The sequence below is a fragment of the Amphiura filiformis genome, chromosome 8 (assembly GCF_039555335.1).
Source record: "Amphiura filiformis chromosome 8, Afil_fr2py, whole genome shotgun sequence".
In the NCBI taxonomy this organism is placed as follows: domain Eukaryota; kingdom Metazoa; phylum Echinodermata; class Ophiuroidea; order Amphilepidida; family Amphiuridae; genus Amphiura; species Amphiura filiformis.
In genome coordinates, this window is record NC_092635.1 from 64,751,483 (window position 1) to 64,779,479 (window position 27,997).

The 27,997-nt window shown below is 37.9% G+C and overlaps 1 protein-coding gene across 1 annotated transcript; it reads left to right on the forward strand.

The window, feature by feature from the left end:
* The first annotated feature begins 406 nt into the window (after positions 1 to 406).
* On the forward strand, positions 407 to 27,997 carry LOC140159665 (uncharacterized). The gene is made up of 9 exons (XM_072183159.1): positions 407 to 413; positions 962 to 1,069; positions 2,816 to 2,923; positions 3,681 to 3,884; positions 6,666 to 6,875; positions 20,599 to 20,774; positions 23,121 to 23,318; positions 23,794 to 23,932; positions 27,744 to 27,997. Exons 1-9 carry the CDS (start codon positions 407 to 409, stop codon positions 27,869 to 27,871), a joined length of 1,278 nt encoding a protein of 425 aa, XP_072039260.1. The 3' UTR covers positions 27,872 to 27,997.

Genomic DNA, 27,997 nt, shown 5'->3' on the forward strand with positions numbered 1-27,997 from the left:
TAGAATATTTAGCTATATGTGACGTGTCATGTCAACAAAAGGAGACACTTTTGGTTGGGCAGGTTATCAATTTTGAGGTTCTTACATATATCTTTTAAATATAGAGATATTTTGCTCCACAACGTTGTTTTCCTCAATGTAATCGGACATTCCTAAGCGAAGATATTGAGTTCGTTATGGTATTATAAAATTGGAAATTGAGATTAAAAATATTATTTACAACGTTGAGGGTAGGAATTACCTTGAAAATGTCTCAAAAAATACAAGATGCCAGTTATATACTGGTCTGAAACAATCAGACAATAATCACAAATTCGCAACAAACCGAAAAAAATCACCCCTGGGCAGATTTTTGGCTATTTCTCCAGTGACGATCCTGCCCAAAAGTGTCTCCTTTTGTCATGACATGTCACGTATGTGATGTGATCAAGCAAAATCAGTCGGAAGTGGGTAATATTGATTTTAAGATATAGCCTAACAAAGTAAAATATTTCATTTTGTTTCCTTTTGTTTTGGAAACTCTTTAACTGCTCATATCTTTTGAACTAGTTGTCCAATTTTAATGGGAATTTCTGCACTATATAGCTTTTTAAATTGCTTGTCCAATAAACTGAAAACTTCAGACTGATTTTGGTTGATCAACCACATATGTATTGTAATGCGATCAAGCAAAATCAGTCGGAACTTGGATATACTGATTTTGAGATATAGGTAAACAAAGGAAATATTTCCTTTTCTTTCCTGTTGTTTTGGAAACTCTTTAATTACTCATATTTTTGGAACTGATTTTTCAATTTCAATGGGGTTTTCTGCAAAATGTAGCATTGTAATGCTTTTTACTATCTGATAAGACACTGAAAATTTAATATTTCTGAGTTCCGTCTGATTTTGCTGATACATGTTAATTAACATATTAATTATGTTATGTAAATATTTACCATTTTGCCTGGTGGACAACCAGAACCCACAGCAGAGACTGAACCAGAGCCCACAGCAGAGACTGAACCAGAACCCTCAGCGGAGACTGAACCAGAACCAAATCCTGGTACAGGTACTGGCAGCAATCCTGGTAATGATCTCAAATTACATTATATAAAAATTACCAAAACTGACTCAAGTGACCAATATCTACTTTTACTTGTTCCCTGAGTGTGTTGTAAACTGTGTCAATTTGCAGTAAGTTTCTTGTCCATGGCATGGCATTGCAAGCCCGGGGGGAGGTACTTAGTACAAATGACCATATGTGATGCGATCAAGCAAAATGAGTCTGATGTCGATCAAAATCAAAATTCAGTTTTCAATATCATTATATCAGCCATTCTCAGAGCTTTATTTTGCTGAAAACCACATCATAATTAGACCTATGGTTCCAAAGATATGGCCATTTTAGTGTTGCTCAGAACAATAAAATACAAAGGAAGTTGAATACTATTATTGATTATATCTCAAAATCAATTATTCCCGACATCCGACTCATTTTGCTTGATTGCATCACATATGTGGACGTGCCGCAAATATGGGTAGCATTTTTGGCCTTTTGGTATATCAGTGACCCCTTTTTCTAAGCCAATTTTGGTATATGATGGTCCTTTTTTTTCAATTTCCTCAAAAAATAGCCTAATTTTGTCTCAATCTAGCCAAAATTTTGAAATTGTGCAAAAAATTTGGGAACATTTGTAAAAAATAAGACAATATGGGTTAAATTTGGCCGAAAATTTGGAATTTTGGTATATCAATATAATGGGTCCAAATTTCTTGAAAATTTTGTATATTTATGGGTCCACTTTCAAATTCTTAACGACACACCCCTACCAAAATCAAATTTGAGTACCCCCCCTCACATCCGATTTACACGGGTCTGCCATGTATTTTAAGCAGACAATGTTGAGGGGTCTTAACTGGTCTGTTGTCGACATGGCATTGATCAACTTTGTATTGGGGGAACACTACAAATATTACTGTATCCAAATGCTTGTTAAATTACCAGCGCATGCTCCAGCCGCTGGACCAATCACAAAAAACTCAGCGAGATCCTGCCGATGTTTGTCGAATGACCAGCCCAACTTTTCCTCTTCGTGTGTTCGACACGGGGATTTTAGAAAGGTCTTTGAGGGTTGAATGATGCTTTGAATCCGACAACTTTCTACTTGCATTTATACAAAATGGCAATCTACACAAAGTATTTTAAACCTTGAAAATCGGTGAAGAAATAAGGAAAATAATGACATTTTTCAGCGCACATCTTTTTGATCATCAGAATTTTCTGGCAGGTTGACAATTCTAGAACATTTTTGGGTATAAATTTCATTGCAAAATTCACAATTTTGTGGATTTTTTCGATAATTTCATTTTGTTTCCTTTTGTTTTGGAAACTCTTTAACTGCTCATATCTTTTGAACTAGTTGTCCAATTTTAATGGGAATTTCTGCAAAATATAGCTTTTTAAATTGCTTGTCCAATAAACTGAAAACTTCAGACTGATTTTGGTTGATCAAACCACATAAGTATTGTAATGCGATCAAGCAAAATCAGTCGGAACTTGGAAATACTGATTTTGGGATATAGCCAAACAAAGGAAATATTTCCTTTTCTTTCCTGTTGTTTTGGAAACTCTTTAATTGCTCATATTTTTGGAACTGGTTTTTCAATTTCAATGGGGTTTTCTGCCAAATGTAGCATTGTAATGCTTTTTACTATCTGATAAGACGCTGAAAATTTAATATTTCTGAGTTCTGATTGATTTTGCTGATACATGTTAATTAACATATTAATTATGTTATGTAAATATTTACCATTTTGCCTGGTGGACAACCAGAACCCACAGCAGAGACTGAACCAGAGCCCTCAGCAGAGACTGAACCAGAACCCTCAGCAGAGACTGAACCAGAACCAAATCCTGGTACAAGTACTGGCAGCAATCCTGGTAATGATCTCAAATTACATTATATAAAAATTACCAAAACTGACTCAAGTGACCAATATCTACTTTTACTTGTTCCATGAGTGTGTTGTAAACTGTGTCAATTTGCAGTAAGTTTCTTGTCCATGGCATGGCATTGCAAGCCCGGGGGGGGGGTACTTAGTACAAATGACCATATGTCGATGTGCCGCAAATATGGGTAGCATTTTTGGCCTTTTGGTATGTCCTTTTTTTCAAATTTTTTTCAATTTCCTCGAAAAATAGCCTAATTTTGCCTCAATCTAGCCAAAATTTTGAAATTGTGCACAAAATTTGGGAAAATTTGTAAAAAATAAGACAATATGGGTTAAATTTGGCCTAAAATTTGGAATTTTGGTATATCAATATAATGGGTCTAAATTTCTTGAAAATTTTGTATATTTATGGGTTCACTTTCAAATTCTCAGCGACACACCCCTACGAAAATCAAATTTGAGTACCCCCCCTCACATCCGATTAACACAGGTCTGCCATGTATTTTAAGCAGACACTCCCCCCATAATGCCACTCTTCCCCACCCCAACAATGTTGAGGGGTCTTAACTGGTCTGTTGCTGACATGGCATTGATCAACTTTGTATTGGGGGAAGGGGATGCATTTGATGTTTCTATGTCGCATGTGTGTCAATGTTATATCGATCAGTGATTGTAGCTGAATTTTTCCATGAGACTATAGACTAAAGGATATTTGTAAACTCTGATTTCATATATTTTGTGTATAGGTGACGAGTTCCATGCAATGGACTGCACCGATATAGTAATAGGCAAAGTTATGAATTCTTTCTCTCACGTTGCTGACTACTATACACGGGATAGATCCACGCCTAGATTGGATACATTTTGGGGAGGCATGGGTGATTTGACGGCGGCAGCTGGCACACAGTTTGGGGAGAAGACAAGACTTGTGTTTAGGAAGAAATTGAAATGTAAGTTAAAAGTTCTTAAAGGCAGCTGTGCACTCTCAGGCATGCATATGAATACATGAATTCAAAACCCACCCAAGTCCATGGGAAGTGAATTTGAGAAAAAAAAAACTGTATCATTTTAATTCTTTCAGTTAGATTTACCTGGTCAATATGGTAGGTTTTACGTGCAAATGAGTGGGTTAAACTGTATTAGGTATGACGATTAGCATTTCAGGGACTTCGTGGGGGTTCATTTTAAATGCTGGGCTTGGGTGGTTTTTTGAATCATGTACAAAGACAACAATGTTGGAATGAGATTACCGCTAGTAAGATAATACAAAATAAAGCACACAGGTATGTACAATGTTGGTAAGCATACTGCCATGTAATATAAACCACAGACGTTCCTTGATTAAACCCATGTTTTGTTTCAAAAGTTACTCTCCAGCAATGAATGTGTTACAAGTTGACTTTTATACATACTGGATTTCAATCAATGTGTTACAGGACTCAAATCCTGGAATTAGGTGGTTCTTTCATACCTGCTATTTTTCACATGCTCAATAGACCCATGAGGATGAATTTGAGTTGTATAGCAACAATTTCCCATGCTTAACTCAATTTGGCCAAAGTATGGACTTGGGTGGGTTTTGTATTCATATATTCATATATGTGACCCCTCGGCACAACTGAGCCCTGAAGTCGCCAATCATCATTTTTGAGATATTCAACCAAAATATTCTGCTTAAAATTAGCTTTAAAATGATGTATATCATGTCTATAGTACTTGACATTTAAGTAGTGAAAAATCAATAAAACAGTCAATAAATCCTTTGTTTCCTATTGTTTATTGTTAAGTTCGATGGAGCATATCTCAATAGTGGTACTGGCGACATCCGGGCTCAGTTGTGCCGAGGGGTCACATATTAAACATGCCGTAACTTATTATTATTATTATTATTATAATACAGGATTTATGAAACGCCTTCTTAATTAACGCACAACACATCATAAAAGTATACATTTTTCAAGACAAGAAGTCAACAAATCTAATTATACGAGGGTCATTCAAAAAGTTCTACCTCCATCATCGCATAATCTGTTATCTTACATGTCAGGATATGGAAATTACCCATAATTATAATCTTAAATATCACCTACAAAATAAAAGTTATTTGATGAAAAGATTTAAAAGAATTATTTAGATATCAGTGAATAGATTCATCAGGTTTGTAAGACATATCAATTTGAAATTTTCGCTTGACAAAACCAGTAAGTTTTTACTTACTCTCTAATATTTCGTCCTACCGTCGGAGGACTTCTTCAGATGTGAGACATCTGATCCACTTTCGGAAACTGACTTCCGGTTGTGATTGGTCTTATATCCAGTCTTTAAAAGTGGGTCATATACGTGACTTAGAAAATAAGTGCCTTCCTCTCTATTCATGGTCTTTGTCCCCCTCTTTCTGATCTCCATCGCTTCTCGTACTTCTCTGGATCTTCTGATATGCTCTTTGCCAAGTATCTTGGAGTCCTCCCAGTTGACAACGTGATTTGCTCTAGCGACATGATCAGATATGGCTGACTTTGTTTGTTCTTGTTCTGATGTCCTTCGCTCTGACCGAGTGAACCTTTTCTCATTCGCTTTCCTAACCTCCGCTTGATTTTCTGCGAGCCTAATCCCGAACAACCGAGAGGTTTCACCAACGTAACTCAGATCACAATTTTGGCAGCCGATCTCATAAATACAATTGCCTGTCTTTAGTTTGTCTCTCTTGTCCTTTGGGTGGACCAAAATCTTTTGAGGGTTTGATGGGGCTTCATTGCAGTGTCTACTTTGTGCTTTTTGAAAATTCTTTGAACTCGTTCAGAGATTCCATTGACATAAGGGAGCACTACCATCCCCTTGCTTTTGTCCTCAATCTTTTGATCTTTCTTAGCGCTAGGTTTCACAGTCCCTCAAAAAGATTTTGGTCCACCCAAAGGGCAAGAGAGACAAACTAAAGACAGGCAATTGTATTTATGAGATCGGCTGCCAAAATTGTGATCTGAGTTACGTTGGTGAAACCTCTCGGTTGTTCGGGATTAGGCTCGCAGAACATCAAGCGGAGGTTAGGAAAGCGAATGAGAAAAGGTTCACTCGGTCAGAGCGAAGGACATCAGAACAAGAACAAACGAAGTCAGCCATATCTGATCATGTCGCTAGAGCAAATCACGTTGTCAACTGGGAGGACTCCAAGATACTTGGCAAAGAGCATATCAGAAGATCCAGAGAAGTACGAGAAGCGATGGAGATCAGAAAGAGGGGGACAAAGACCATGAATAGAGAGGAAGGCACTTATTTTCTAAGTCACGTATATGACCCACTTTTAAAGACTGGATACAAGACCAATCACAACCGGAAGTCAGTTTCCCGGGAAAGTGGATCAGATGCCTCACATCTGAAGAAGTCCTCCGATGTGTAGGACGAAATATTAGAGAGTAAGTAAAAACTTACTGGTTTTGTCAAGCGAAAATTTCTAATTGTTATTTAGATATGTTTAAAGAGAATACAGATTTGGTACATCTGAAACGGTAAAAAACTGTAAGCAAGCAACAAGTTTAGTAAACATCATATTGTAGCTTTGGACAATCTTTTTTTCGTGGATATCTGCTGAAAAATGTCATAAAAAAAGAGGATGCTAGGATCACGAAATACTCCTTTAAAGCCAAAATGTGTGATTAGCTTCACAGCGAGGCCCTCAATTTTACTCGGATTTCTACTTTTTGTATAATTATAATTTTTTTTCCTTGCACCTGCAGCTATGCACCAGACTGATCACAGCATTAACAAGGATGAACCCATGCATGTCATCTGGGCACATGGCCAAGAGTACTGCAACTATCACTCACCAAGTATTGAACCCATGACAGTCAAGGATATGTTGTTTTACCCACGTTTCGAATTGAAATATCATGGCACAAGCCCAAATAATCGGGGCCAATTTAAAGGTCTTGTTCTTTATACATCAGGTAAGTTGTAAATCAGTGGCGTAACTAGGGTTGGTAGCGCCTGAGGTAAGAAACAAAATTGGCTCCCCTACCCCCTCCCCCCACCGAGAATATCTTAAGACGTGGGGGTGTATTTTAATAATAAAGACATGAAACTGCAATCATGTTCATGCATGCCAAATGGTAGGCTCAATATTTTTTAAGTGAGGCCGATTTGGCGCCCCTCCCCTAGTGGTAGCACCCATATGAATTTCTTGTGTCCATATAAGCATCAAGTCACTCTGCAAGGCTGAATGCACACAATTTGTGTAGTGAGAGATAGTCCATAATGAGCATTTTTTTCTTCCAACGATCAGCGTTTGAGTTATAAGTAATATATTCAGCTTAACAGCTTTAGAAAGATTAGATTTTGCTTTAAATTATCATATATAAATCATATTTTTATTAAATAAATTTAAACCGTAAAATGAGTGATGAACAAAGTATAACAGAGCAGTATGATGATATTTCACACTGCTATTTTGAGAATTTTCATGTTATTTTGCACTACGTAGTTTACCAAGCATCATAACTTCGCAACCACATAAGCTATGAAAATTACAGAAACTCCACCGATAACCTTGTCTTGTGCTGAACAATTCTATATTAACTTTGTGTTGATTGGCTGAACTTTACTACCGTATTTTCCAACTTCCAATCAGCACCTCTGTTTCATTTTCACCCAGATATTGAGTTGCTGACTTCCAAAAAATTTCCATTGAAGTGTACACAAAGTAGCTTCAATTTCAGAGACTTCCGGTGCAGTTTAAGCTCTTGTTTTATTGAGATATTCTACATCTAATGATAAATAAAATACATAATCATAGAGGACAGGAATTCATCAAAATATTCTGTAATTTCCTTGGCAATAGCTTACATAAAACAGAAGGAAATAATGGAATTTAAAACTTTTCGTCAGTTTTTCATCTGCGCAAAATATGTGTGCATGCATGGTAGGGGAGGACAATAGAAATTACACTAACATATAAGTACTTGTGCAAACAAGATAAAATCAATAGCTGCATAAGACTGTTAGGGCGAATTTCTCGACGGGAGGCTTAGCATTTGGCTAGTCTAGCCTCAAGGCTTCGTTAGCCTGTGGGCCATAAAGGCGCTGGAACTGACAATAGCGATATTAACACAGAATAGCAAAACTGACTGCTAATATGCAATTATCAATGTGAGGCTTTGAAATTAGCGCAATTATGATAAGAATTTGTTGAAATTAGCGCAATTATCAACCATCTTTTGAAATTAGCGCAATTATGAATTAAACGTTGCAATTATGAAACTTTCAAAATGCTCCATGAAAATAGCGCAATTATGATAATAACTTTTCCAAATTAGCGCAATTATCAACCCCATTTTGAAATTAGCGCAATTTTGAACTAAACATTGCAATTATGAATCTTTCACAATGCTCAATGAAAATAGCGCAATTATGACAATAACTTGTTGAAATTAGCGCAATTATCAACTGCATTTTGAAATTAGCGCAATTATGAACTCAACGTTGCAATTATGATGAAAATAGTGCAATTATAATAATAACTTGTTCAAATTAGCGCAATTATCAACCCCATTTTGAAATTAGCGCAATTATGAAGTCAACATTGCAATTATGAAACTTTCACAAAATGCAAGTGATAATTGCGCTATTCCGCTATTTTCATCAAAATTGCGCAGATTTTCACTTTACCTCTTCATTGAAGTGATAATTGCGCTATCCGCTATTTTCAACCAAATTACGCAATTTTGCGCTAAATTGCGCAATTTTCAGATGTTCACTTTACCTCTTCATTGATGTGATAATTGCGCTATTCGCTATTTTCAAAAAAATTGCGCAATTTTGCGCTAAATTGCGCAATTCTCACATTTCCAGATTTTCACTTTACCTCTTCATTCAAGTGATAATTGCGCTATTCCGCTATTTTCAAAAAATTGCGCAATTTTGCGCTAAATGCGCAATTTTCAGATTTTCACTTTACCTCTTCATTGAAGTGATAATTGCGCTATTCGCTATTTTCAAAAAAATTGCGCAATTTTGCGCTAAATTGCGCAATTTTCAAATTTCAACATTTTCACTTTACCTCTTCATTCAAGTGATAATTGCACTATTCGCTATTTTCAAAAAAAATTGCGCAATTTTGCGCTAAATTGCTAATTTTCAGATTTTCACTTTACCTCTTTATTGAAGTGATAATTAGCTATTCGCTATTTTCAACAAAATTATGCAATTTTGCTAATTTGCGTAATTTTCAAATTTCCAGATTTTCACTTTACCTCTTCATTCAAGTGATAATTGCGCTATTCGCTATTTTCAAAAAATTGCGCAATTTTAGCTAAATTGCGCAATTAAATTGCGCAATTTTCAGATTTTCACTTTACCTCTTCATTGAAGTGATAATTGCGCTATTCCGCTTTTTTCAACAAAATTGCGCAATTTTGCGCTAAATTGCGCATAATTTTCAAATTTCCAGATTTTCACTTTACCTCTTCATTCAAGTGATAATTGCGCTATTCCGCTATTTTCAAAAAATGGCGCAATTTTGCGCTAAATTGCGCGATTTTCAAATTTTTACTTTACCTCTTTATTGAAGTGATAATTGCGCTATTCCGCTATTTCCACAAAATGGCGCAATTTTGCCCTACATTTTGCAATTTCCAGATTCTAATTTCCTTAATAACATACACCCAGCAGCCCAAGCGTTTGGGAACATGCTCCAAGTGGGACCAGAACGGAAGGGCCCCATAAGCAAGAAATAAACTGTGAACTGCTAATTTTTTTCATAACATACACGCAGCAGCCCAAACGTTTCGAGAACATGCTCCAAGTGGGACCAGAACGGATTGCGCAATTTTCAAATTTTTACTTTACCTCTTTATTGAAGTGATAATTGCGCTATTCCGCTATTTTCAAAAAAATTGCGCAATTTTGCGCTAAATGACACAATTTTCAGATTTTCACTTTACCTCCTCATTCAAGTGATAATTGCGCTATTCCGCTATTTCCACAAAATGGCGCAATTTTGCCCTACATTTTGCAATTTCCAGATTCTAATTTCCTTAATAACATACACCCAGCAGCCCAAGCGTTTCGGGAACATGCTCCAAGTGGGACCAGAACGGAAGGGCCCATAGAACAAGAAATAAACTGTGAACTGCTAATTTTTTCATAACATACACGCAGCAGCCCAAGCGTTTGAGAACATGCTCCAAGTGGGACCAGAACGGAAGAACCCCGCAGGGCAAGAAAGAAACTGTGAACTGCTAATTTTTTAATAACATGCACGCAGCAGCCCAAGCGTTTCGAGAACATGCTCCAAGTGGGACCACAACGGAAGAGCCCCGCAGGGCAAGTAAGGAAGTGTGAACTGTTAGGTCTGATGTGTTAGGTCTTTCTTAAGAAATTGATGTTTATGCAGTTTAAGTGCGAACTGTTATTGAGAAATTTTGAGAATTTAACTTTACCTCTTCATTCTACTGTTCAACGTTTACGCATACACGCAGCAGCCCAAGCGTTTCGAGAACATACTCCCAGTGGGACCAGAACGGAAGAGCCCCGAGGGTAAGAAAGAAACTGAACTGCTCATTTCTTTAATAACATACACGCAGCAGCGGAAGCGTTTCGAGAACGTGCTCCAAGTGGGACCAAAGCGGAAGAGCCCGCAGAGGGCAAGTAAGAAAGTGTGAACTCTTAGGTCTGACGTGTTAGGTCTGATGGTTACGCATTTCCTTCACATCTGGGGATTTACGGCCAAAATGTGTTTCTATTTGCTCCAAGTGGGACCAGAACGGAAGGGCCCCGCAGAGCAAGAAATAAACTGTGAACTGCTAATTTTGTTCATAACATACACGCAGCAGCCCAAACGTTTCGGGAACAAGCTCCAAGTGGGACCAGAGCGGAAGAACCCCTTGAGGGCAAGAAAGAAACTGTGAACTGCTAATTTTTTAATAACATGCACGCAGCAGCCCAAAGCGTTTGAGAACATGCTCCCAGTGGGACCATTAGCGGAAGAGCCCGCAAGGGCAAGTAAGGAAGTGTGAACTGTTAGGCCTGATGTGTTAGGTCTTTCTTAAGAAATTGATGTTTATGCAGTTTAAGTGCGAACTGTTATTGAGAAATTTTGAGAATTTCACTTTACCTCTTCATTCTACTGTTCAACGTTTACGCATACACGCAGCAGCCCAAGCGTTTGAGAACATACTCCCAGTGGGACCAGAACGGAAGAGCCCGCAGGGTAAGAAAGAAACTGAACTGCTCATTTCTTTAATAACATACACGCAGCAGCGGAAGCGTTTGAGAACGTGCTCCAAGTGGGACCAAACGGAAGAGCCCGCCAGAGCAAGTAAGAAAGTGTGAACTCTTTAGGTCTGGCGTGTTAGGTCTGATGGTTACGCATTTCCTTCACATCTGGGGATTTACGGCCAAAATGTGTTTCTATTTTTCTTAATAACATACACGCAGCAGCCGAACGGGTTTTTCCATCTATTGCATTTACCCACTTGTCACGGTTCTTGCAAAATCCCTAATGCTTTGTACAGGGCCTTTCAGTTGAAAGTCAATTTTTTCAAAACAAAAAATACCACTCATTTGCCTTGTCTTTGGTAATTATTCCGTTTAATCCATGACTTGGAGCATGTTCCGTTTCGGTCCCACTTGCAGCATGTTCTCGAAACTTTTGGGCTGCTGCGTGTATGTTATTGCAAAATTAGTTCACTGGGAAATCAAGTCAATTTCCCTGGTCATAAATACAACTTTTGCATGTTTTGTATCCAAATACCTTTCTTTTATGTCATGTTTTGTGATTTCTCCCATTGAGTGCAATAACAATGGTAAGTGTCCTCTTCGTGTGTGAGGTCGCAAGATGGAACAGCCGAATATCGGCAGCATTAGTGCATTTGCCATTTTCATGAATGATGATGTACGTCTATAAGTATCATAATAATCATCATCATGGACAGGTAACAAGCGGCACTGTGCAGTACCGCTCTGCTATTCAAATGCGTGGTGCATCGGTTACGTGTATTTTAAATGTCAACCTGCGAAAATAATCATCGTATAGATCGATCCCTGTACTAAAGTCTAAGACAGAGTCGCACCCACCTTAATATTAACATTTGCGACACTCGATATTCCACTCTCTTTATCCTAATTATATTGAAATAACACACACTTGCGATATCGTTTAACAGTCTACCTTCAGACAGATCATCACACTTTTCATGCAAATGGATGCGACTATACAAATCGCGACATGTTTGTCTTCTATGGAAGGGCCATTAATTCTTATTCCTTTTTAATTAGGAGCACCATCTGATTAACGCCAATGCAGCAGTGGTCGGACGCGATAATCTACCATTTACTTGTTCGCGAAATTGGGTTGACGGGTATTGGCGCCTACTTTCTTAACGTTTTGCTTACAGTATATCTTTATTTATAGCCTAGGGGTGTTTCATTAAATCATGATATCGGAAGTAGGTCAACCAGGGGGTCTGAAATTTTGGCAAGACAAATAGGGGATCATAAATCTTGTATGACCCAAACGTTCCTATTTTGATGTTTTTAAGTCTTTTTGGAAAGGGGGCCACCAGGGGCCCTCATATTGTGGGAAGAATAATAGGGGGGCATAAAATTGTGATTGACACACAAAATAAACACACTACCTGTGGTAATCCTTGAATTTTTATATTTTGGTCATCCACAATTTTATGCCAACCCCCCCCCCCATTGTCTGCCCAACGTTTTGTTTGTTTGTTTGTTTGTTTTTTTTGGGGGGTGGTCACATGGTATTGGCGTGATTCTCAACCTCCACCCCCCCCCTTTAACAAAAAGAAGGCGAAAGGTGTATCGTTGGGTTCATAGAAATTGTGAATGAAAAGTCATAACATTACCACATAGGGTAAATTGGGGTAAATGGAACGCTTAAGCAATAAATCACTTTCTGTGGTCAGGAGGGTATCCATATATGATTTTTGTTTGTTTCAATAAGTAGATAATATGTTTTTACAACTTGTTTTAACAGATAAACTCCCATTTTATGGCTTTGTTTCTTGTATCGGTCCAAATACATGCATGGTCATGGTGTTCCAGTTACCCCAACAAATTGGGGTAAATGGAACAGTGGGTTGGGTAATTGGAACAAGGGGCATTACTTGCAAGGAGCCTAAATTCATAGCTATATTTACATTGAAAAGACATCAGAATATTTTATTTAACATATATTTTGTGACTAAACAAAAGGTTAACAAAAATAATTTTGTTTTCATGTTTTTTTATAAACATGGTCAAATACCACGTAAAAAAAACACTTTTCTCGGTACATAACAGAAAAAATGATTTAAAAATTATAAAAAAATAAATAGGAAGACTAATCAAAAATGAATTAGTTATTTATAATATATAATTTCATAATAATTAAACCAATTAGTAAAAAAATATTAACATGTTATATATAATTGAAGTCAGTCAACGTGTTCCATTTACCCCAAGTGGATCTGTTGTGGGGTAAATGGAACGTAAACTAATTAATTAGCTAATTAGCATATTAATTTGCATAATTTCATCATTAAAATCTGCTATTTTATTGTTTAAAACATTTATGTTATTGTAGAAAACAAACATATTGCCAATATTGTAAGACAACTCTCAGCACAACATTCAAATATTTAGGAATCAATACCCTTAAATTAGTAATGTTCACTGAACCGTAGCACCACTTCAAGGTCAGTGACAACATTTGAGATTTTCTTCCACTCAAATACCGAGTAAACCCACGCTTGGGGTATGAAACGAAAGCAGAACGTGTGGCGTTGGGGTAAATGGAACAGTCGGTATGATGTTGCCCAATTTTTTTCTTGATTGAGGGAATTGTATTCTCAGCGTTCCATTTACCCCACCGTTCCATTTACCCCAATTTACCCTATAGGCTAGTGTGTTTATTATACTCAGTAAATAAACACACTATGTGTGGTAATCCTTTGAATTCTGACATCCACAATGTTATGCCCCCCCCATTCCCTTTGCCAAAATATATACCCCCCGCCCAAACGGTAGGTCTACTTCTACATTTGGGGTTTAATTCCTTTTTCGATGTTAAGTGTTTCGGAAAGGGGGTCCACCAGGGGGCCCTGTCATGTCCAGCATCGTCTGTTATTATTAAATAAACATAGCGCCCCCACTCTACAAAATGGTGACAGTCCCGTTTAATCACATGATTCATCACATGATCGTAAACAAACAATCATGATAATCGGAACCTTTCACATGCAGCTCCACGATGAGTAAACAAACAAAAACATACAAGAATGTAACGGAAGCCTAATGTATTCAAAGCAGGTAACCGTTTGTTTTCATTGACATTGCAGTTAATAACACACATTCCTTACTGTTACCCTTACAAGTGTCTATCACGCGAATCAAAAGATAGCCTGTCTTACAGAGAGATGTTTCAGATTCTCTACAAAACCCTGGTCAGACCACATGTGGAATATGCCAATTGCATATGGCACCCAGCATTTCATAAGGACAGATTGAGTGTCGAGAAAGTACAGAGGAGAGCCACTAAGATAGTCCCTGAACTGAAGGAACTCAGCTATGCAGAGAGATTAGAAGCATTGAAGTTGCCATCATTGGCATATAGGAGAGTAAGAGGTGACTTGATTCAAGTCTACAAAATAATGCATGGCTTCAATGATGTTCAGAAAGAGGCTTTATTTGTGTTGGCTAAAGAAGGGAGAACAAGAGGCAATAGTATGAAAATTCAGAAGAGGCATTCAAGACTCAGCTTAAGGTCAAATTCATTCACCCAAAGAGTAGTAACTCCGTGGAATAAGCTCCCGGACGATGTAGTAACAGCCAAATCAGTCAACGAATTCAAGAATGGTGTCGACGCTGCTCTCTCCAAGTGGTACAACAAGTACACATATGGAATTGGACCCGATTGGCAGCAGAAGTCAGTTTACTAACTCCTTCTCACTTATTAGGCTATGCAGTGTAATTTAGATGTTTAAGGTGGGCATTTTATAGGCTTTTTATAGCCTCCATCAGAGCCCGAGAAGACAGGTGAATACAGGTGAATACAGGTGAATAATGCACTTTCAGTTTCCCACACGTTCGAATGGGAATTGCATTGCGAACTTTCCCAATGTTTGGTAACCGTATTTCCTGCAATAATGTGACAACTTAACGTGGAAAGTTCTATTCTATATTGTTTGGCAATATTGTATTTTGTCAATACAATAGTATGTTTAAACTTGTAACTTTGTGTTTTTGATCGGAAAGATCGGATATTTTTATTGCCGATTCGAAATTCTGGACCATCGCAAGGGTGCATACTGTTACGTCTAATGTTTACGCATTTCGATTCCGCTACGTGTTAGGTCAGACAGATACGCATTTTCGACTTTTGAAAATAGCGGAATAGCGCTATTATCACTTGAGTGGTGCGGTAATGTGAAAAATTCAAAATTGCGCAATTTTGTCTAAAGGCCATTTTGAAAATAGCGAAATAGCGCTATTATCACTTGCGTGCAGGGTAAAGTGAAAATTGCATAATTGCGCAATTTTGTCTAAAGGCCATTTTGAAAATAGCGAAATAGCGCTATTATCACTTGAGTGGTGGGGTAAAGTGAAAATTGCAAAATTGCGCAATTTTGTCTAAAGGCCATTTTGAAAATAGCGAAATAGCTATTATCACTTGAGTGGTGGGGTAAAGTGAAAATTGCAAAATTGCGCAATTTTGTCTAAAGGCCATTTTTGAAAATAGCGAAATAGCGCTATTATCACTTGAGTGGTGATGTAAAGTGAAAATTGCAAAATTGCGCAATGTTGTCTAAAGGCCATTTTTGAAAATAGCTTAAATAGCGCTATTATCACTTTAGTGGTGGGGTAAAGTGAAAATTGCAAAATTGCAAGTAATTTTGTCTAAAGGCCATTTTTGAAAATAGCGAAATAGCGCTATTATCACTTGAGTGGTGGGGTAAAGTGAAAATTGCAAAATTGCGCAATTTTGTCTAAAGGCCATTTTGAAAATAGCGAAATAGCGCTATTATCACTTGAGTGGTGGGGTAAAGTGAAAATTGCATAATGCGCTAATTTTGTCTAAAGGCCATTTTGAAAATAGCGTAATAGCGCTATTATCACTTGAGTGGTGGGGTAAAGTGAAAATTGCATAATGCGCAATTTTGTTTAAAGGCCATTTTTGAAAATAGCGAAATAGCGCTATTATCACTTGAGTGGTGGGGTAAAGTGAAAATTGCAAAATTGCGCAATTTTGTCTAAAGGCCATTTTGAAAATAGCGAAATAGCGCTATTATCACTTGAGTGGTGGGGTAATGTGAAAATTGCAAAATTGCGCAATTTTGTCTAAAGGCCATTTTTGAAAATAGCGAAATAGCGCTATTATCACTTGCATGGTGGGGTAAAGTGAAAATTGCATAATTGCTAATTTTGTCTAAAGGCCATTTTGAAAATAGCGAAATAGCGCTATTATCACTTGAGTGGTGGGGTAAAGTGAAAATTGCAAAATTGCTAATTTTGTCTAAAGGCCATTTTGAAAATAGCGAAATAGCGCTATTATCACTTGAGTGGTGGGGTAAAGTGAAAATTGCAAAATTGCGCAATTTTGTCTAAAGGCCATTTTTGAAAATAGCGAAATAGCGCTATTATCACGCAAGCCTGTTAGGCCAGGCTTACAGCGGCTTTTCTTGGCCCTGCCTCAGAGCAGGTCTTAGGTCGTAAGCCTTGGTCTATTTCAATTGATAAATTGCTTAAATTGTAATGCAAAGTTTTCATGGTTTTTCTTTCATATTTTTGAACCAAAACAGATGCTGTCTTTCAATCAACATAGAGTAGGCCCCTACCCCTAAGTAATAATCATTGTTCGATTTAGTTGAACATTTATTTACAATATATTTTTTTTTTTTTATTTTTTTTTTTTTTTTTTTTTTTTTTTTTATTTTTTTATTTTTTTTTTTATTTTTTTATTTTATTTTTTTATTTTTTAATTTTTTTTTATTTATTTATTTATTTATTTAAACTTCTTTTGCCTGGGTATTACAAAACTCAGTTTAAACACTGTTTTTCAGTTTGGCCCAGGGGTCAAACTTAAAAGATCAAAAAATAACCAATACATATTAAAATACATTACATTAAGTATATATATCACCTTTTATTTATTTTATTTATTAAAACTATTTTTATTTATTAAAACATTTTATTTTAGTGTTCATTCGAGTCAGTTAAACCTGCTGTTAGTTGAACATTTCACCATTTTATTTTAGTGTTCATTCGAGTCAGTTAAACCTGCTGTTGCTATAAAGGCCTACTCATTTTGAATGATGGACTTTCTTTTGGAGCAACGGTGCCAAAGGGGTCAATTAAAGCTAGACGCAATTTTCGACGTCAACTTGCTGGCGTGGAGCGTCTTCAGGAGACGAAGGATCCTTTTCTGAAGTATTCGGATACCAAATTTAAATCGCGCTGCCGATTCAGTAAAGGCAATGTTTTAAGGCTTACTGATCTACTTGAACCTAACTTGTAACAGTCAACAAATAGAAGTGCCCCCCCCCCACATATTTGACATGTCCAAAGACCTTGACCTTCCACATGAACTTGCTCCCATGCTTTCCTCTTTTTTACCTGAGATTTATTATTCTGTAAACATGTACATTTGTTGCCTGAGTTCGACTTTTCGGAGGCATGCTGATAGTAATAATGATTATATTTGTGAACGGAGTCGTTTCGTTAACATACCGGAAGGAACAGTTCTTGAAACGTTTGAATGATCAAGAAACAACACTTTTTTATCATCATCATCATCATCATCATCATCATCATCATCATCATCATCATCATCATCATAAACTATGCACTCATGCTAAATTCGCAAATAGAACATGAAAATATCAGCAGTAGATCGCACACCCGATGGTTGTCAAATGCTTGGTTATGTTTTTGTTTTTGCACCAAAATTATCCTTAAATAATGTTTTACTTTTGACAAACATGCGTATGATTTGTTAGAAGTGTGAAAAAATTTTTGCTTTAGGCCTACTTTTAGGGGAATCAAAGTTTCCTTTTCTGTAGGCTTGCAGTTTGACCCTTTTGAAATGCAAAAAAAAAAAAATAATGAGTCGAGTAAAAAGTATAGAAGTATCATTCATGCAAGCAGGACTCATAATAAAGAAAAGTGGAAATAAAATAATACATAAAAGACACAAAAACAGAAAAAATACTAGTCTTGCATCAGGGTGTACAATGGAGTAAGCCCAAGCACAAGACCGCCGGTCTAGGCTAGTCTTTGCGCTGGTAACCATGTTAGTACGGTAAACCGTGAAGGACAACAGCTTATGCACATCTACCTCCAACTGCCTATACAATGAAGTCGCTGGTAGAAAGGGACGAGGTTGTCAAGCGTTAAGCCGACAAGGCCACTAAGACCAGGTTGAATTTGCGTTCAAGAAATCCGGCCTACTGTTAAGACTCGGGCTTCGAGAGCGGGCTAGGCTTAGTAGCCTCAAGGCCACCTTAAGCCAAAGGCTTACTAAGACTCCTATCGAGAAATTCGCCCTTAGTTTCTATTTAACTGTCTGTGTTAGGTGGACAATAATGGCTCAAGAAATTCATATGCGGGGCATGTTTCCCCCCTAGTTACGCCACTGTAGTAAATGGGTTCAAAAATCAGAGCCATAGCAAGCAGGGTGGCCAGGGAGGCCATGACCACCTCCACTTGTTGCCAAATTTGTAATGTTTTTCCATTTTGATGGCCACCCCACATTTTTCACTCTTGCTATGGCCCTGTCAAAAATAGATTTTGTGAAAAGTAAATTAGGTCACAACAGCGAAATTGTGCTATGGCATAGAGCTATCATGATATGAAATATATTTTTTACAACACGGCAGATTTGGAAAAAGTGGACTTTTTTTCTAAATTTGGACTTCTGCCCCCAGCCCCCCGGTTACGGGCCTGATATCAGAGGTTTCGTAGTACCCAATATGATATGCAAAAATAAACACATGATCCAAAAAATGTATGATACAAGTAATATGTTATACAAAAATACCAAAAACACAAAATTGTGTAAATTTCTGCTCATAAATAAACTTATTCACATATAACATATCGTTATGAATTTTGCATGCCGATTTAATTCCTGAGGGCAGCATATCATTTTTAATGGTGATAATCGTCGACCATACTGCAACATTAGCTATAACCCCACTCTATGCCGACATCTTTTGCTTACTTCCCACGCTGAACACTGTTGATATGCTGGCATCTAGAGCTAAAAGTGCTTAAACCTTGTTCTCTAATTCAAAATAATTCATGCGTTACATGAATTTATCAAAAAGACAAATCCGGATTCGATCATCTGCCAAAATTCATAAGGATATTGACATCACCATTAACAACAGTAAGCTAAAACAGACAAAGGAGTTTAAGTACTTGGGAAGTATCTTTTCTGAGGATGGAAGTATCACCAGAGAAATAGAGACACAATGTCAAAAGGCCAATAATATCATCTACCAACTAGGCCCACGTCTTACACATCCTGCAATACCGATGGAAGCTGATGGATACAAAAGCAAAACTCATCAATGCCATATTTTTCCCAACTCTCTGCTACCAGTGCCAAACATGGACTCTCAACAAAAGAACAACCCAAAAGCTCATCACCTGTGAAATGAGATGCCTAAGAAGAGCAGCTAATAAGTCAAGGAGGGATAAAATCAGTTAATGAGGATATCAAAAAGATGGTGGGCACCACACCAATTAAGAATATGTTGCAAAACAACAAGTTAGATGGTTCGGCCATATGCGAATGGCCCCTAGCCAACCTGCAGCAAGAACATATACCAGCAAAACAACAGGAACTAAGGCTAGAGGAAGACCAAGGAAGAGGTGGGCAGATGGAGTAAAGGAAGTGCTCGCAAGACATGGGATTACCATGAGTGAGGCTACCCGACTCGCCCAGGAAAGAAAGTTACATTTCCCCACGACTCTATGAAAGGCAAAAGTGGTGGATAAAAGTAAAGTAAGAAAGTAGAAGATATGAGACTGAGAAAACTTGTGCAGGCAGACTTGGGTGTTTCTTAGGGCTCATGTGATTGCATTTGAAGCAGGACCAGCATGGTTTATGACTGGTTTCTTTCCTTATTTTATCAGGTGTGCCTGGATTGATGGCATTTAATTTAATAGAGTCCGAAGTTTACCATTTTCTAAAATCCATTCTCCGTGTTGTAATCCGTGTTGTAAAATGTGTAAATCCGTGTCATGAATAAAGCTTAAAATGTATAAACAATGATATTAATGTCACAATAAAGTATTCAATATCGCGATCAATATGCTCTGATTGGAATATTCTCACGATAACATTACGATGTTTTGAGGGATATAGGGGGTTCATGCCTTGGTAATATACCTTTATATCGGTATTATTAAACAGTATTTTTATCATAAATATTGACATACACAACTCATGATTGTTTTAAACATTTTTTTCTCTTTAATTAATATCTTTTAACATTTTTTGTCACATCATACAAAAATGTCATTTTCCGTGTTGTACCTCCAATTCCGTGATTTTCTTCCGTTTTCCATAAAACGGAAAACTTCGGACTCTACATTTATTGAATTATTGATTTGACACTGACTGATCAATTGATTGATTGAATAATTAATTGAATTGATTGATTTTTGCAGTTGATACTGGACCAGCTTGTGGTGGGGAATATAAATCCCCTGCTAACTGTATCAGTTGTGACTACAAAGTGACTTATTCATTTGATGAAGAAACAGGGAATTTAACATTCACAGTAATGTCAAAGATACCCGATGACTACTGGGGAGGAATAGCATTCTCTTCATCTGGGAGCATGGTGAGTATTTTATTTATTTATTGGGGATTTCATTTCTTGACCTCCCTGAGGATACTATCATGTGAAACTAATGCACCTATGCATGCCGGAATCATAAACTTAACAGGGTTCCTGCAGTCCTTGAGAGTCCTTGAAAGTCCTTGAATTTGAAAACACCTTTCTTAAGGCCTTGAAAGTCCTGGAAATTTGCACAAGGTCCTTGAAAAGTCCCCCCCCCCCTGAAATTCACTTTGCTCCCCCATGTCCCCCCGAAAAAAAAAATTCCTGGTGCCACCACTGATTTTCAGAGATTTTGTGTACAACATATTTTGTGTAATTCCCTGTCAATTTGATCTTTATGAAGCAGGTAACTTGCTCTGCAAGTCTAAATATTGCTATGCGTCTTGTACATCCCCGGGGGGGAGGGGGGGGGGGGCGCATCAAAACATTTTTGGTGGGTATGCTCCCCCGGAATTTTGAGGGGGTGGGTCTTTGGGAGCTGACGGCATACCGGTAAAGGGGGTCTTTCGGAGCTGCGAACGGGCTGTGAACAAGTAAAATGGGGTCTTTTGGAGCTGCGAAAAGTCAAAATCAAGGGTCTTTCTTGGCTGTTTGGTTGAAAAGTCGCCTGAAAAAAACAAGAAATATGAGGAATGAGCAATTTTTGGGTCTTTTAGAGCTGAAATTATCAAAATCAAGGGTCTTTCGGAGCTTTATTTTGGTCAAATATAGGGGTCTTTCGAGCTGCGAAACCAAAAAAAAGGGGGGTCTTTCGGGGAGCATACCCGTATGGTCATTTGTGTTGAGTGCCCCGGGTGTACATCTGTCCGGTGCCAAATTTGACTATCGTCCTTTTTATGACCAGTTTTTGTCATGTAAGAATCGTCAAACTGTTCCTCCAAAACAGGCTTCTAAAATTTAATCGGTGCTGCATTTGGTTCTGATAAATGGTGACATTATTTCTTTGATCAGTTTATAGCACAATACAAACAAGGAGAAAGCGATCACTTGGCATGATTTTCGAGGGGCCACACATTTGAAAAAAGACCATGAACATCTTTTGAACTGTTTTTGTTAACTGTTTTATGACTGTTCTTAGGTTAAATTTAAAATTGATATAAATGGTTTGTTTTTGATGGATTGCTTTTTTTATTGGTTAAAATTACACCAGTGATATTCATTACACTCAAAAACATCTTTTATTTCTTTAAATACTTTTTTATTCTAATAAAGTGAATCTTCCGGCCACCTAAACTGTGCGCAAAAAAGTGCGTATAAACCTTATTCCATTGCTTATATTTTTGTCTGCCATGCTCACATCTTATGTGAAATATTATATATTTTTGTAATTCTGTGTTAGTGATAAAGTGTTATAAATAAATAAATAAAATGTATGATTTTTGATTTCATTAGTGATTGATTGAATTAATGATTGTGCAGTCCTGTATTGTACTATACTGTTGGCCTACCGGGGGGCAAGGAGTCAAATATTTTTCTTGTCCCCCCAGTTTACCCCCCAGTTTTGAGGCGAACCCCCCAAATCACGTAAATGTTCACTTTTAGCGGCAACTTTGCGCAAAATTTTGCCCCCCCCCCAAAAAAAAATCCTGGCTTTGCCATTGTTGGCCTACTGTGTGGTGTTTAGGGTGAATGCATACACATTGTTCCAACCTCAACCAATCCATGAATTTCATGAAATTACAATTATACATTGGAGCCACAGAAAAACTTCATTCATTTATCCATTTGATTTGTTAGGCCCCGTATCCATAGGCTGCTCCCTTGTGGCGTGTGCCCTTGTTCCATGTTCACTTGTTCCCATGTGACCTGCCACACAGGCAACCTATGGATACGGCCACTAAGCAAAACAAAGGTTCATTGTCTGTGTGGCAGGTCACATGGGAACAAGTGAACATGGAACAAGGGCACACGCCACAAGGGAACAGCCTATGGATACAGGGCCTTAAGCACCTTTATGTGGACATCTCAAAGCACTGCTGTAGATTGATTATTGGAATCGCGGATCACACATCATATCTGTACTTAGACTGTGTATATCCGAACAGCACCAGAATGTATTGAGACAGCCTACTCTTTTGTGAGATACATGTAAATGGGACAGACAGTTTAATGCCCCCTCCAAAAGACAATACTATCATGGTTCATTCACCCAACTTTATAAAATTATGTGCCGAATATGTCTGAATATAATCAGACATTTTTCCTCCAAGTCGATACCCATCATCCTGGGACCTTTATGCACCAAAATTCTAACTACTGAGTCATTCACTCCCACTCAAGAAGAGATAAAGGTTTATCTTCGGTTAAAAAATATAAATTAAAGTGAAATTTATATGTGACTTTCAGGAAGGCTCTGATGCTGTTCTTAGTTGGCCTAATAGCGATGGTATGTATGAAGTCAAGGATATGAGTCTTGAAGGAAAGAGTCCAGCAGACATTAAACAGGATGACTCACAGGACTTGATGAATACACAAGCAAGTTATGACAATGGACGGCTTACAATGCAATTCACAAGGAAGCAGAATACTGGTGATGATACACAGGTAGGTTTGGGTCGGAATAAAAAAACAAAAAACAAAAAAAACATGAGAAATCATAATAGTGGATAAAACCCTGGATGTCATTTATAATGAACAAAATAGTGTCTATAGCTTCTTCAAAAAACAAACACATAGTATTTGCAGTTTTGCACTAGGTTTACATGTAGGCCTATCAATTCTAGATTTATTTTGGCATTCCTATACTGATTTTGGTAGCCTCAGACAAACTATTGATGAGTCCTTTCTTTTAACCCCTGGCACTACCTGCCGATCTAACATTGCCTCTGATTGGTTAATTACAGGATATCTTTACTTTAATCACCAATCAGAATGAAGCTTTAAATAATTCACCCCAATTTTTTTATGTAGTGAAATTATTTTAACAATGTTGCAGATTGGTCAAAATGATAATGAAAACTCCTCTTTGACCAATAGGCAGGTAGTTCTCATGGGATTAACTTATTTATATAATTTTCAGGATAAAGTATTAGACAGCAAAAACTGTGTGACTTTCTTGATGCCAGTATCTGGAGGCAAAATCAGGAATCAGCAACTTCAAAAACATGATAGTATCCCAGAATCATCACCAACTCAAGTTTGCATTCAGTCATGTAGTGGTAAGTATCTCATCATCATTAGCCGCATTCAGCCCACTGCAGGGCCCGGGGGGCCACTCAGAATAATACTTGTAAGCATCCGCGTGAACTGAAGAAAACACAGATTTAGGGTGGTTTTGAAAAGCAAAACAAGGATCCGTGCGGATCCGTGATTAGGGTCTCAAAACACTCATTTTACTAAAAGAATGGTATTGTTACGATCCTCGCTTAGGGTAGTTTTTTTTAATTACCCAATTATCGGGCATTAATGAGGACATATTTATCAAGTTATTCTGGACCGTGGTTTCTGAGTGTGTGGCCTGGTGTACACATGTACAGAAATTTTAATTTTAAGCTTGCCGATGAATGACACTAATATCGGCACATGCAATGTCTATCTTTGTTTAGGGCAAATTTCAAACTAATTCCTCGCTTAGGGTGTTTTTATTTGAGTAAAATCCTCGTTAAGGGTTAGTTTGACACATTTTCGACATCCTATCTTAGGGTCATTTTTGAAAGTCAATTCACATGGATGCTCAAAACTATTATACAGCTGCAGGGTGAAAGCCTCCCAAAGTTGGCACCAACGATTCTTGTCATTTGAAATTCAATTATAGGCCTACCATGCAGATAATAACCTTGGCCCAATAATTATTAGGGTTCCAATTAAGATAAGCAAACATTTAGGTAGATAACAGGAACTAAATTTCGTCAGTTGGAAGTAATTGAGTAAATCGTCCCTGTATCAAAATACCCAGTGTATTTTTCATATATGCAGTAATATGCTCAGCCTTATCACAAAATAAACAATATCATTGATATCATTGCTCAATCCAATAGTAAACATCCCGGTAAACATGCTTAGAAAAAAGGCAAAAAAAAATAGTCCTGGCTGCCATTGTCTCAATACAAGATAAGATGTGCTAAAAAGTTCTTATCATGTGGGGCAGGATTAGATAAAGGATACAAACCTGGGTATGAGACATTAGGAATTATTTCCTAGCCTCTTAACCACAGGGTTGATGGGCTACAATAGCTATTCAAGACAGTGTATGTAAGGGATAAACTGTGCATATGAGATATGGGTTCAAGTGGGGGAAATGTTCACTCCGTGAACAAAAATACAAGTGCCACCGGAATGAAACTTTAAAACTCACCCCTCCATTTGGGCTTCTGTCTGACTTGGTGTCTTGAGCCAAGCCAAGGCTTCCATTCTTTGAGCTTCTGTGACATCTATTATTGTCCATCTATTATCTGTTGATGGCCAGCCCAATGCCATTTCTTTATTGTGTAGATTATGTCTGTAACTTCTGTTTGGCTCCTGATCCATGCCACTGTTTTCCTATCCTTTTTGATATAGCCAGACATGCATTTTTCCATGCTATGAATCTCCTGTATATCAAAGAGGTTTAAACCCAAAGAGTACTGACTCCAAATTGCCCCATGCATGATGCTATCTGAAGGAGCGAGTTGGTGCAGCGGTAGTTCCCTCGCCTTGCACCACTGAGGTTCTGGGTTCAAGCCCTGGCGCGGCCCAAGGACTCATGTGCACTTGGTTTATCCCGATTCCATGCTCGCTCTCGCAGGTATTCTCCGGGATCTCCGGTTTCCTCCTGTATCGCAAAAATCAGTGATTAGTTGTTTGGTTTTCAAAAACTTCCTTCACCCAATGGAATTTGGGGAGCTGCACAGATAATTGGTGGATGTTACAATCTAAGTGTGGATAGGTTAATTGCGCAGTTCGGCAGCAACTGGCCTAGTTGATGCGATCTGATTGTGATGATTCACCATGGCAGCGATCTGGAGAATTTTTTTTATTTATATTGGTTTGTTTAATATGCATGGAGATAAAAATGGCTGGTGTACCACTACCTCTGTAGTATACACATACATAGTGTGTGCCATTGACATAATGAATTAGATGATGCAGACAAACATGCAGTTTAAAGCTCTTTAAATCTGTTTACCTGGCACATGGAAATAATCCAGAGGTACCATGGACATCTGATGCGATATCACCATTTTTTATGTCGCCATTGGATTAACACATAATCATGCACCTTCACAAACAATTCTAAATGTACGAGACTGGCAAAACTACAAGGTTGAAAGCCTGTTCAAAATAGAGAGTTCTCTCTCTCTCTGTCAGGTGGCGCTGTGTAGCGCTGCTGTGGTCTTCACAAGAGTACGCCATTGCACCTTGCATTCCTTGGTTAGAAACCAGCTTCACGTCATTAGTCCAAAATGTTGGTGAACGTCCTCTTCCTCGTTTGCCTTCCATAGCCCCTTGCAAAATTCTACACCTCCATGTTTCCTGACAATATGGCCAAAGTACTTCAGCTTTCTCTCCATTAGAGTTACCAATTAAAAAAAAGAGCAAGGTACACCAACTTGATGTGGGGAAATAAGTAAAATACAGACTAGACAGCACGTGAGAGGGGGACAAAAACAGCAAATGTAGCCATTAGAAGTAGATTAAGTTTGATAATCAAAGTTTACCTGGCACATGGAAATAATCCAGAGGTACCATGGACATCTGATGCGATATCACCATTTTTTATGTCGCATTGGATTAACACATAATCATGCACCTTCACAAACAATTCTAAATGTACGAGACTGGCAAAACTACAAGGTTGAAAGCCTGTTCAAAATAGAGAGTTCTCTCTCTCTCTGTCAGGTGGCGCTGTGTAGCGCTGCTGTGGTCTTCACAAGAGTACGCCATTGCACCTTGCATTCCTTGGTTAGAAACCAGCTTCACGTCATTAGTCCAAAATGTTGGTGGACGTCCTCTTCCTCGTTTGCCTTCCATAGCCCCTTGCAAAATTCTACACCTCCATGTTTCCTGACAATATGGCCAAAGTACTTCAGCTTTCTCTCCATTAGAGTTACCAATTAAAAAAAAAGAGCAAGGTACACCAACTTGATGTGGGGAAATAAGTAAAATACAGACTAGACAGTACGTAGAGGGGGACAAAAACAGCAAATGTAGCCATTAGAAGTAGATTAAGTTTGATAATCAAAGTTTACCTGGCACATGGAAATAATCCAGAGGTACCATGGACATCTGATGCGATATCACCATTTTTTACGTCGCCATTGGATTAACACATAATCATGCACCTTCACAAACAATTCTAAATGTACGAGACTGGCAAAACTACAAGGTTGAAAGCCTGTTCAAAATAGAGAGTTCTCTCTTAGGTGGCGCTGTGTAGCGCTGCTGTGGTCTTCACAAGAGTACGCCATTGCACCTAGCATTCCTTGGTTAGAAACCAGCTTCACGTCATTAGTCCAAAATGTTGGTGGACGTCCTCTTCCTCGTTTGCCTTACATAGCCCCTTGCAAAATTCTACACCTCCATGTTTCCTGACGATATGGCCAAAGTACTTCAGCTTTCTCTCCATTAGAGTTACCAATTAAAAAAAAAAAGAGCAAGGTACACCAACTTGATGTGGGGAAATAAGTAAAATACAGACTAGACAGTACGTAGAGGGGACAAAAACAGCAAATGTAGCCATTAGAAGTAGATTAAGTTTGATAGCCAAAACATTTCCAGTTCCATGAGGCCCAAAGAAGTGCTAAACCTGCAAAAATTACAAGGATCAATGGGAATACAAAAGTACACTAGAACAAGTGATGAAAATCACTGTGCACATAAAGAGACACGATAAACCAAGCAATCAATGTAGGCACAAAACAGGCAACGTTCGATGACCAAAAATTACCAATTCCAGAGCCCACAGAAGTGTCAGGAAAACAGTACAAAAGTAGATCAATCAAGCTCTTTGTAATCACTAACAACTTTTTGTTAATGCCTCTCTTTATAAAGGTACCACCATGCCAACAACGCCGCCGGGAACTACTCTTAAAGCAGAAGATGGTTCAGGGTCAGTCATTACTGCAAGTGTCTTCATGGTGCTCTTCACTACATTGATGACACTTCTAAACATGGAGTAGGCAAAGTATGTTTCTATGGCAACATACACATTGAAAACAGGTGGTAATATCACTATGGACCACAATGGCCTCATCCCAATGGCATAGTTCAATAACCTCAATTAAACAATAGGGCAAAATTTGACT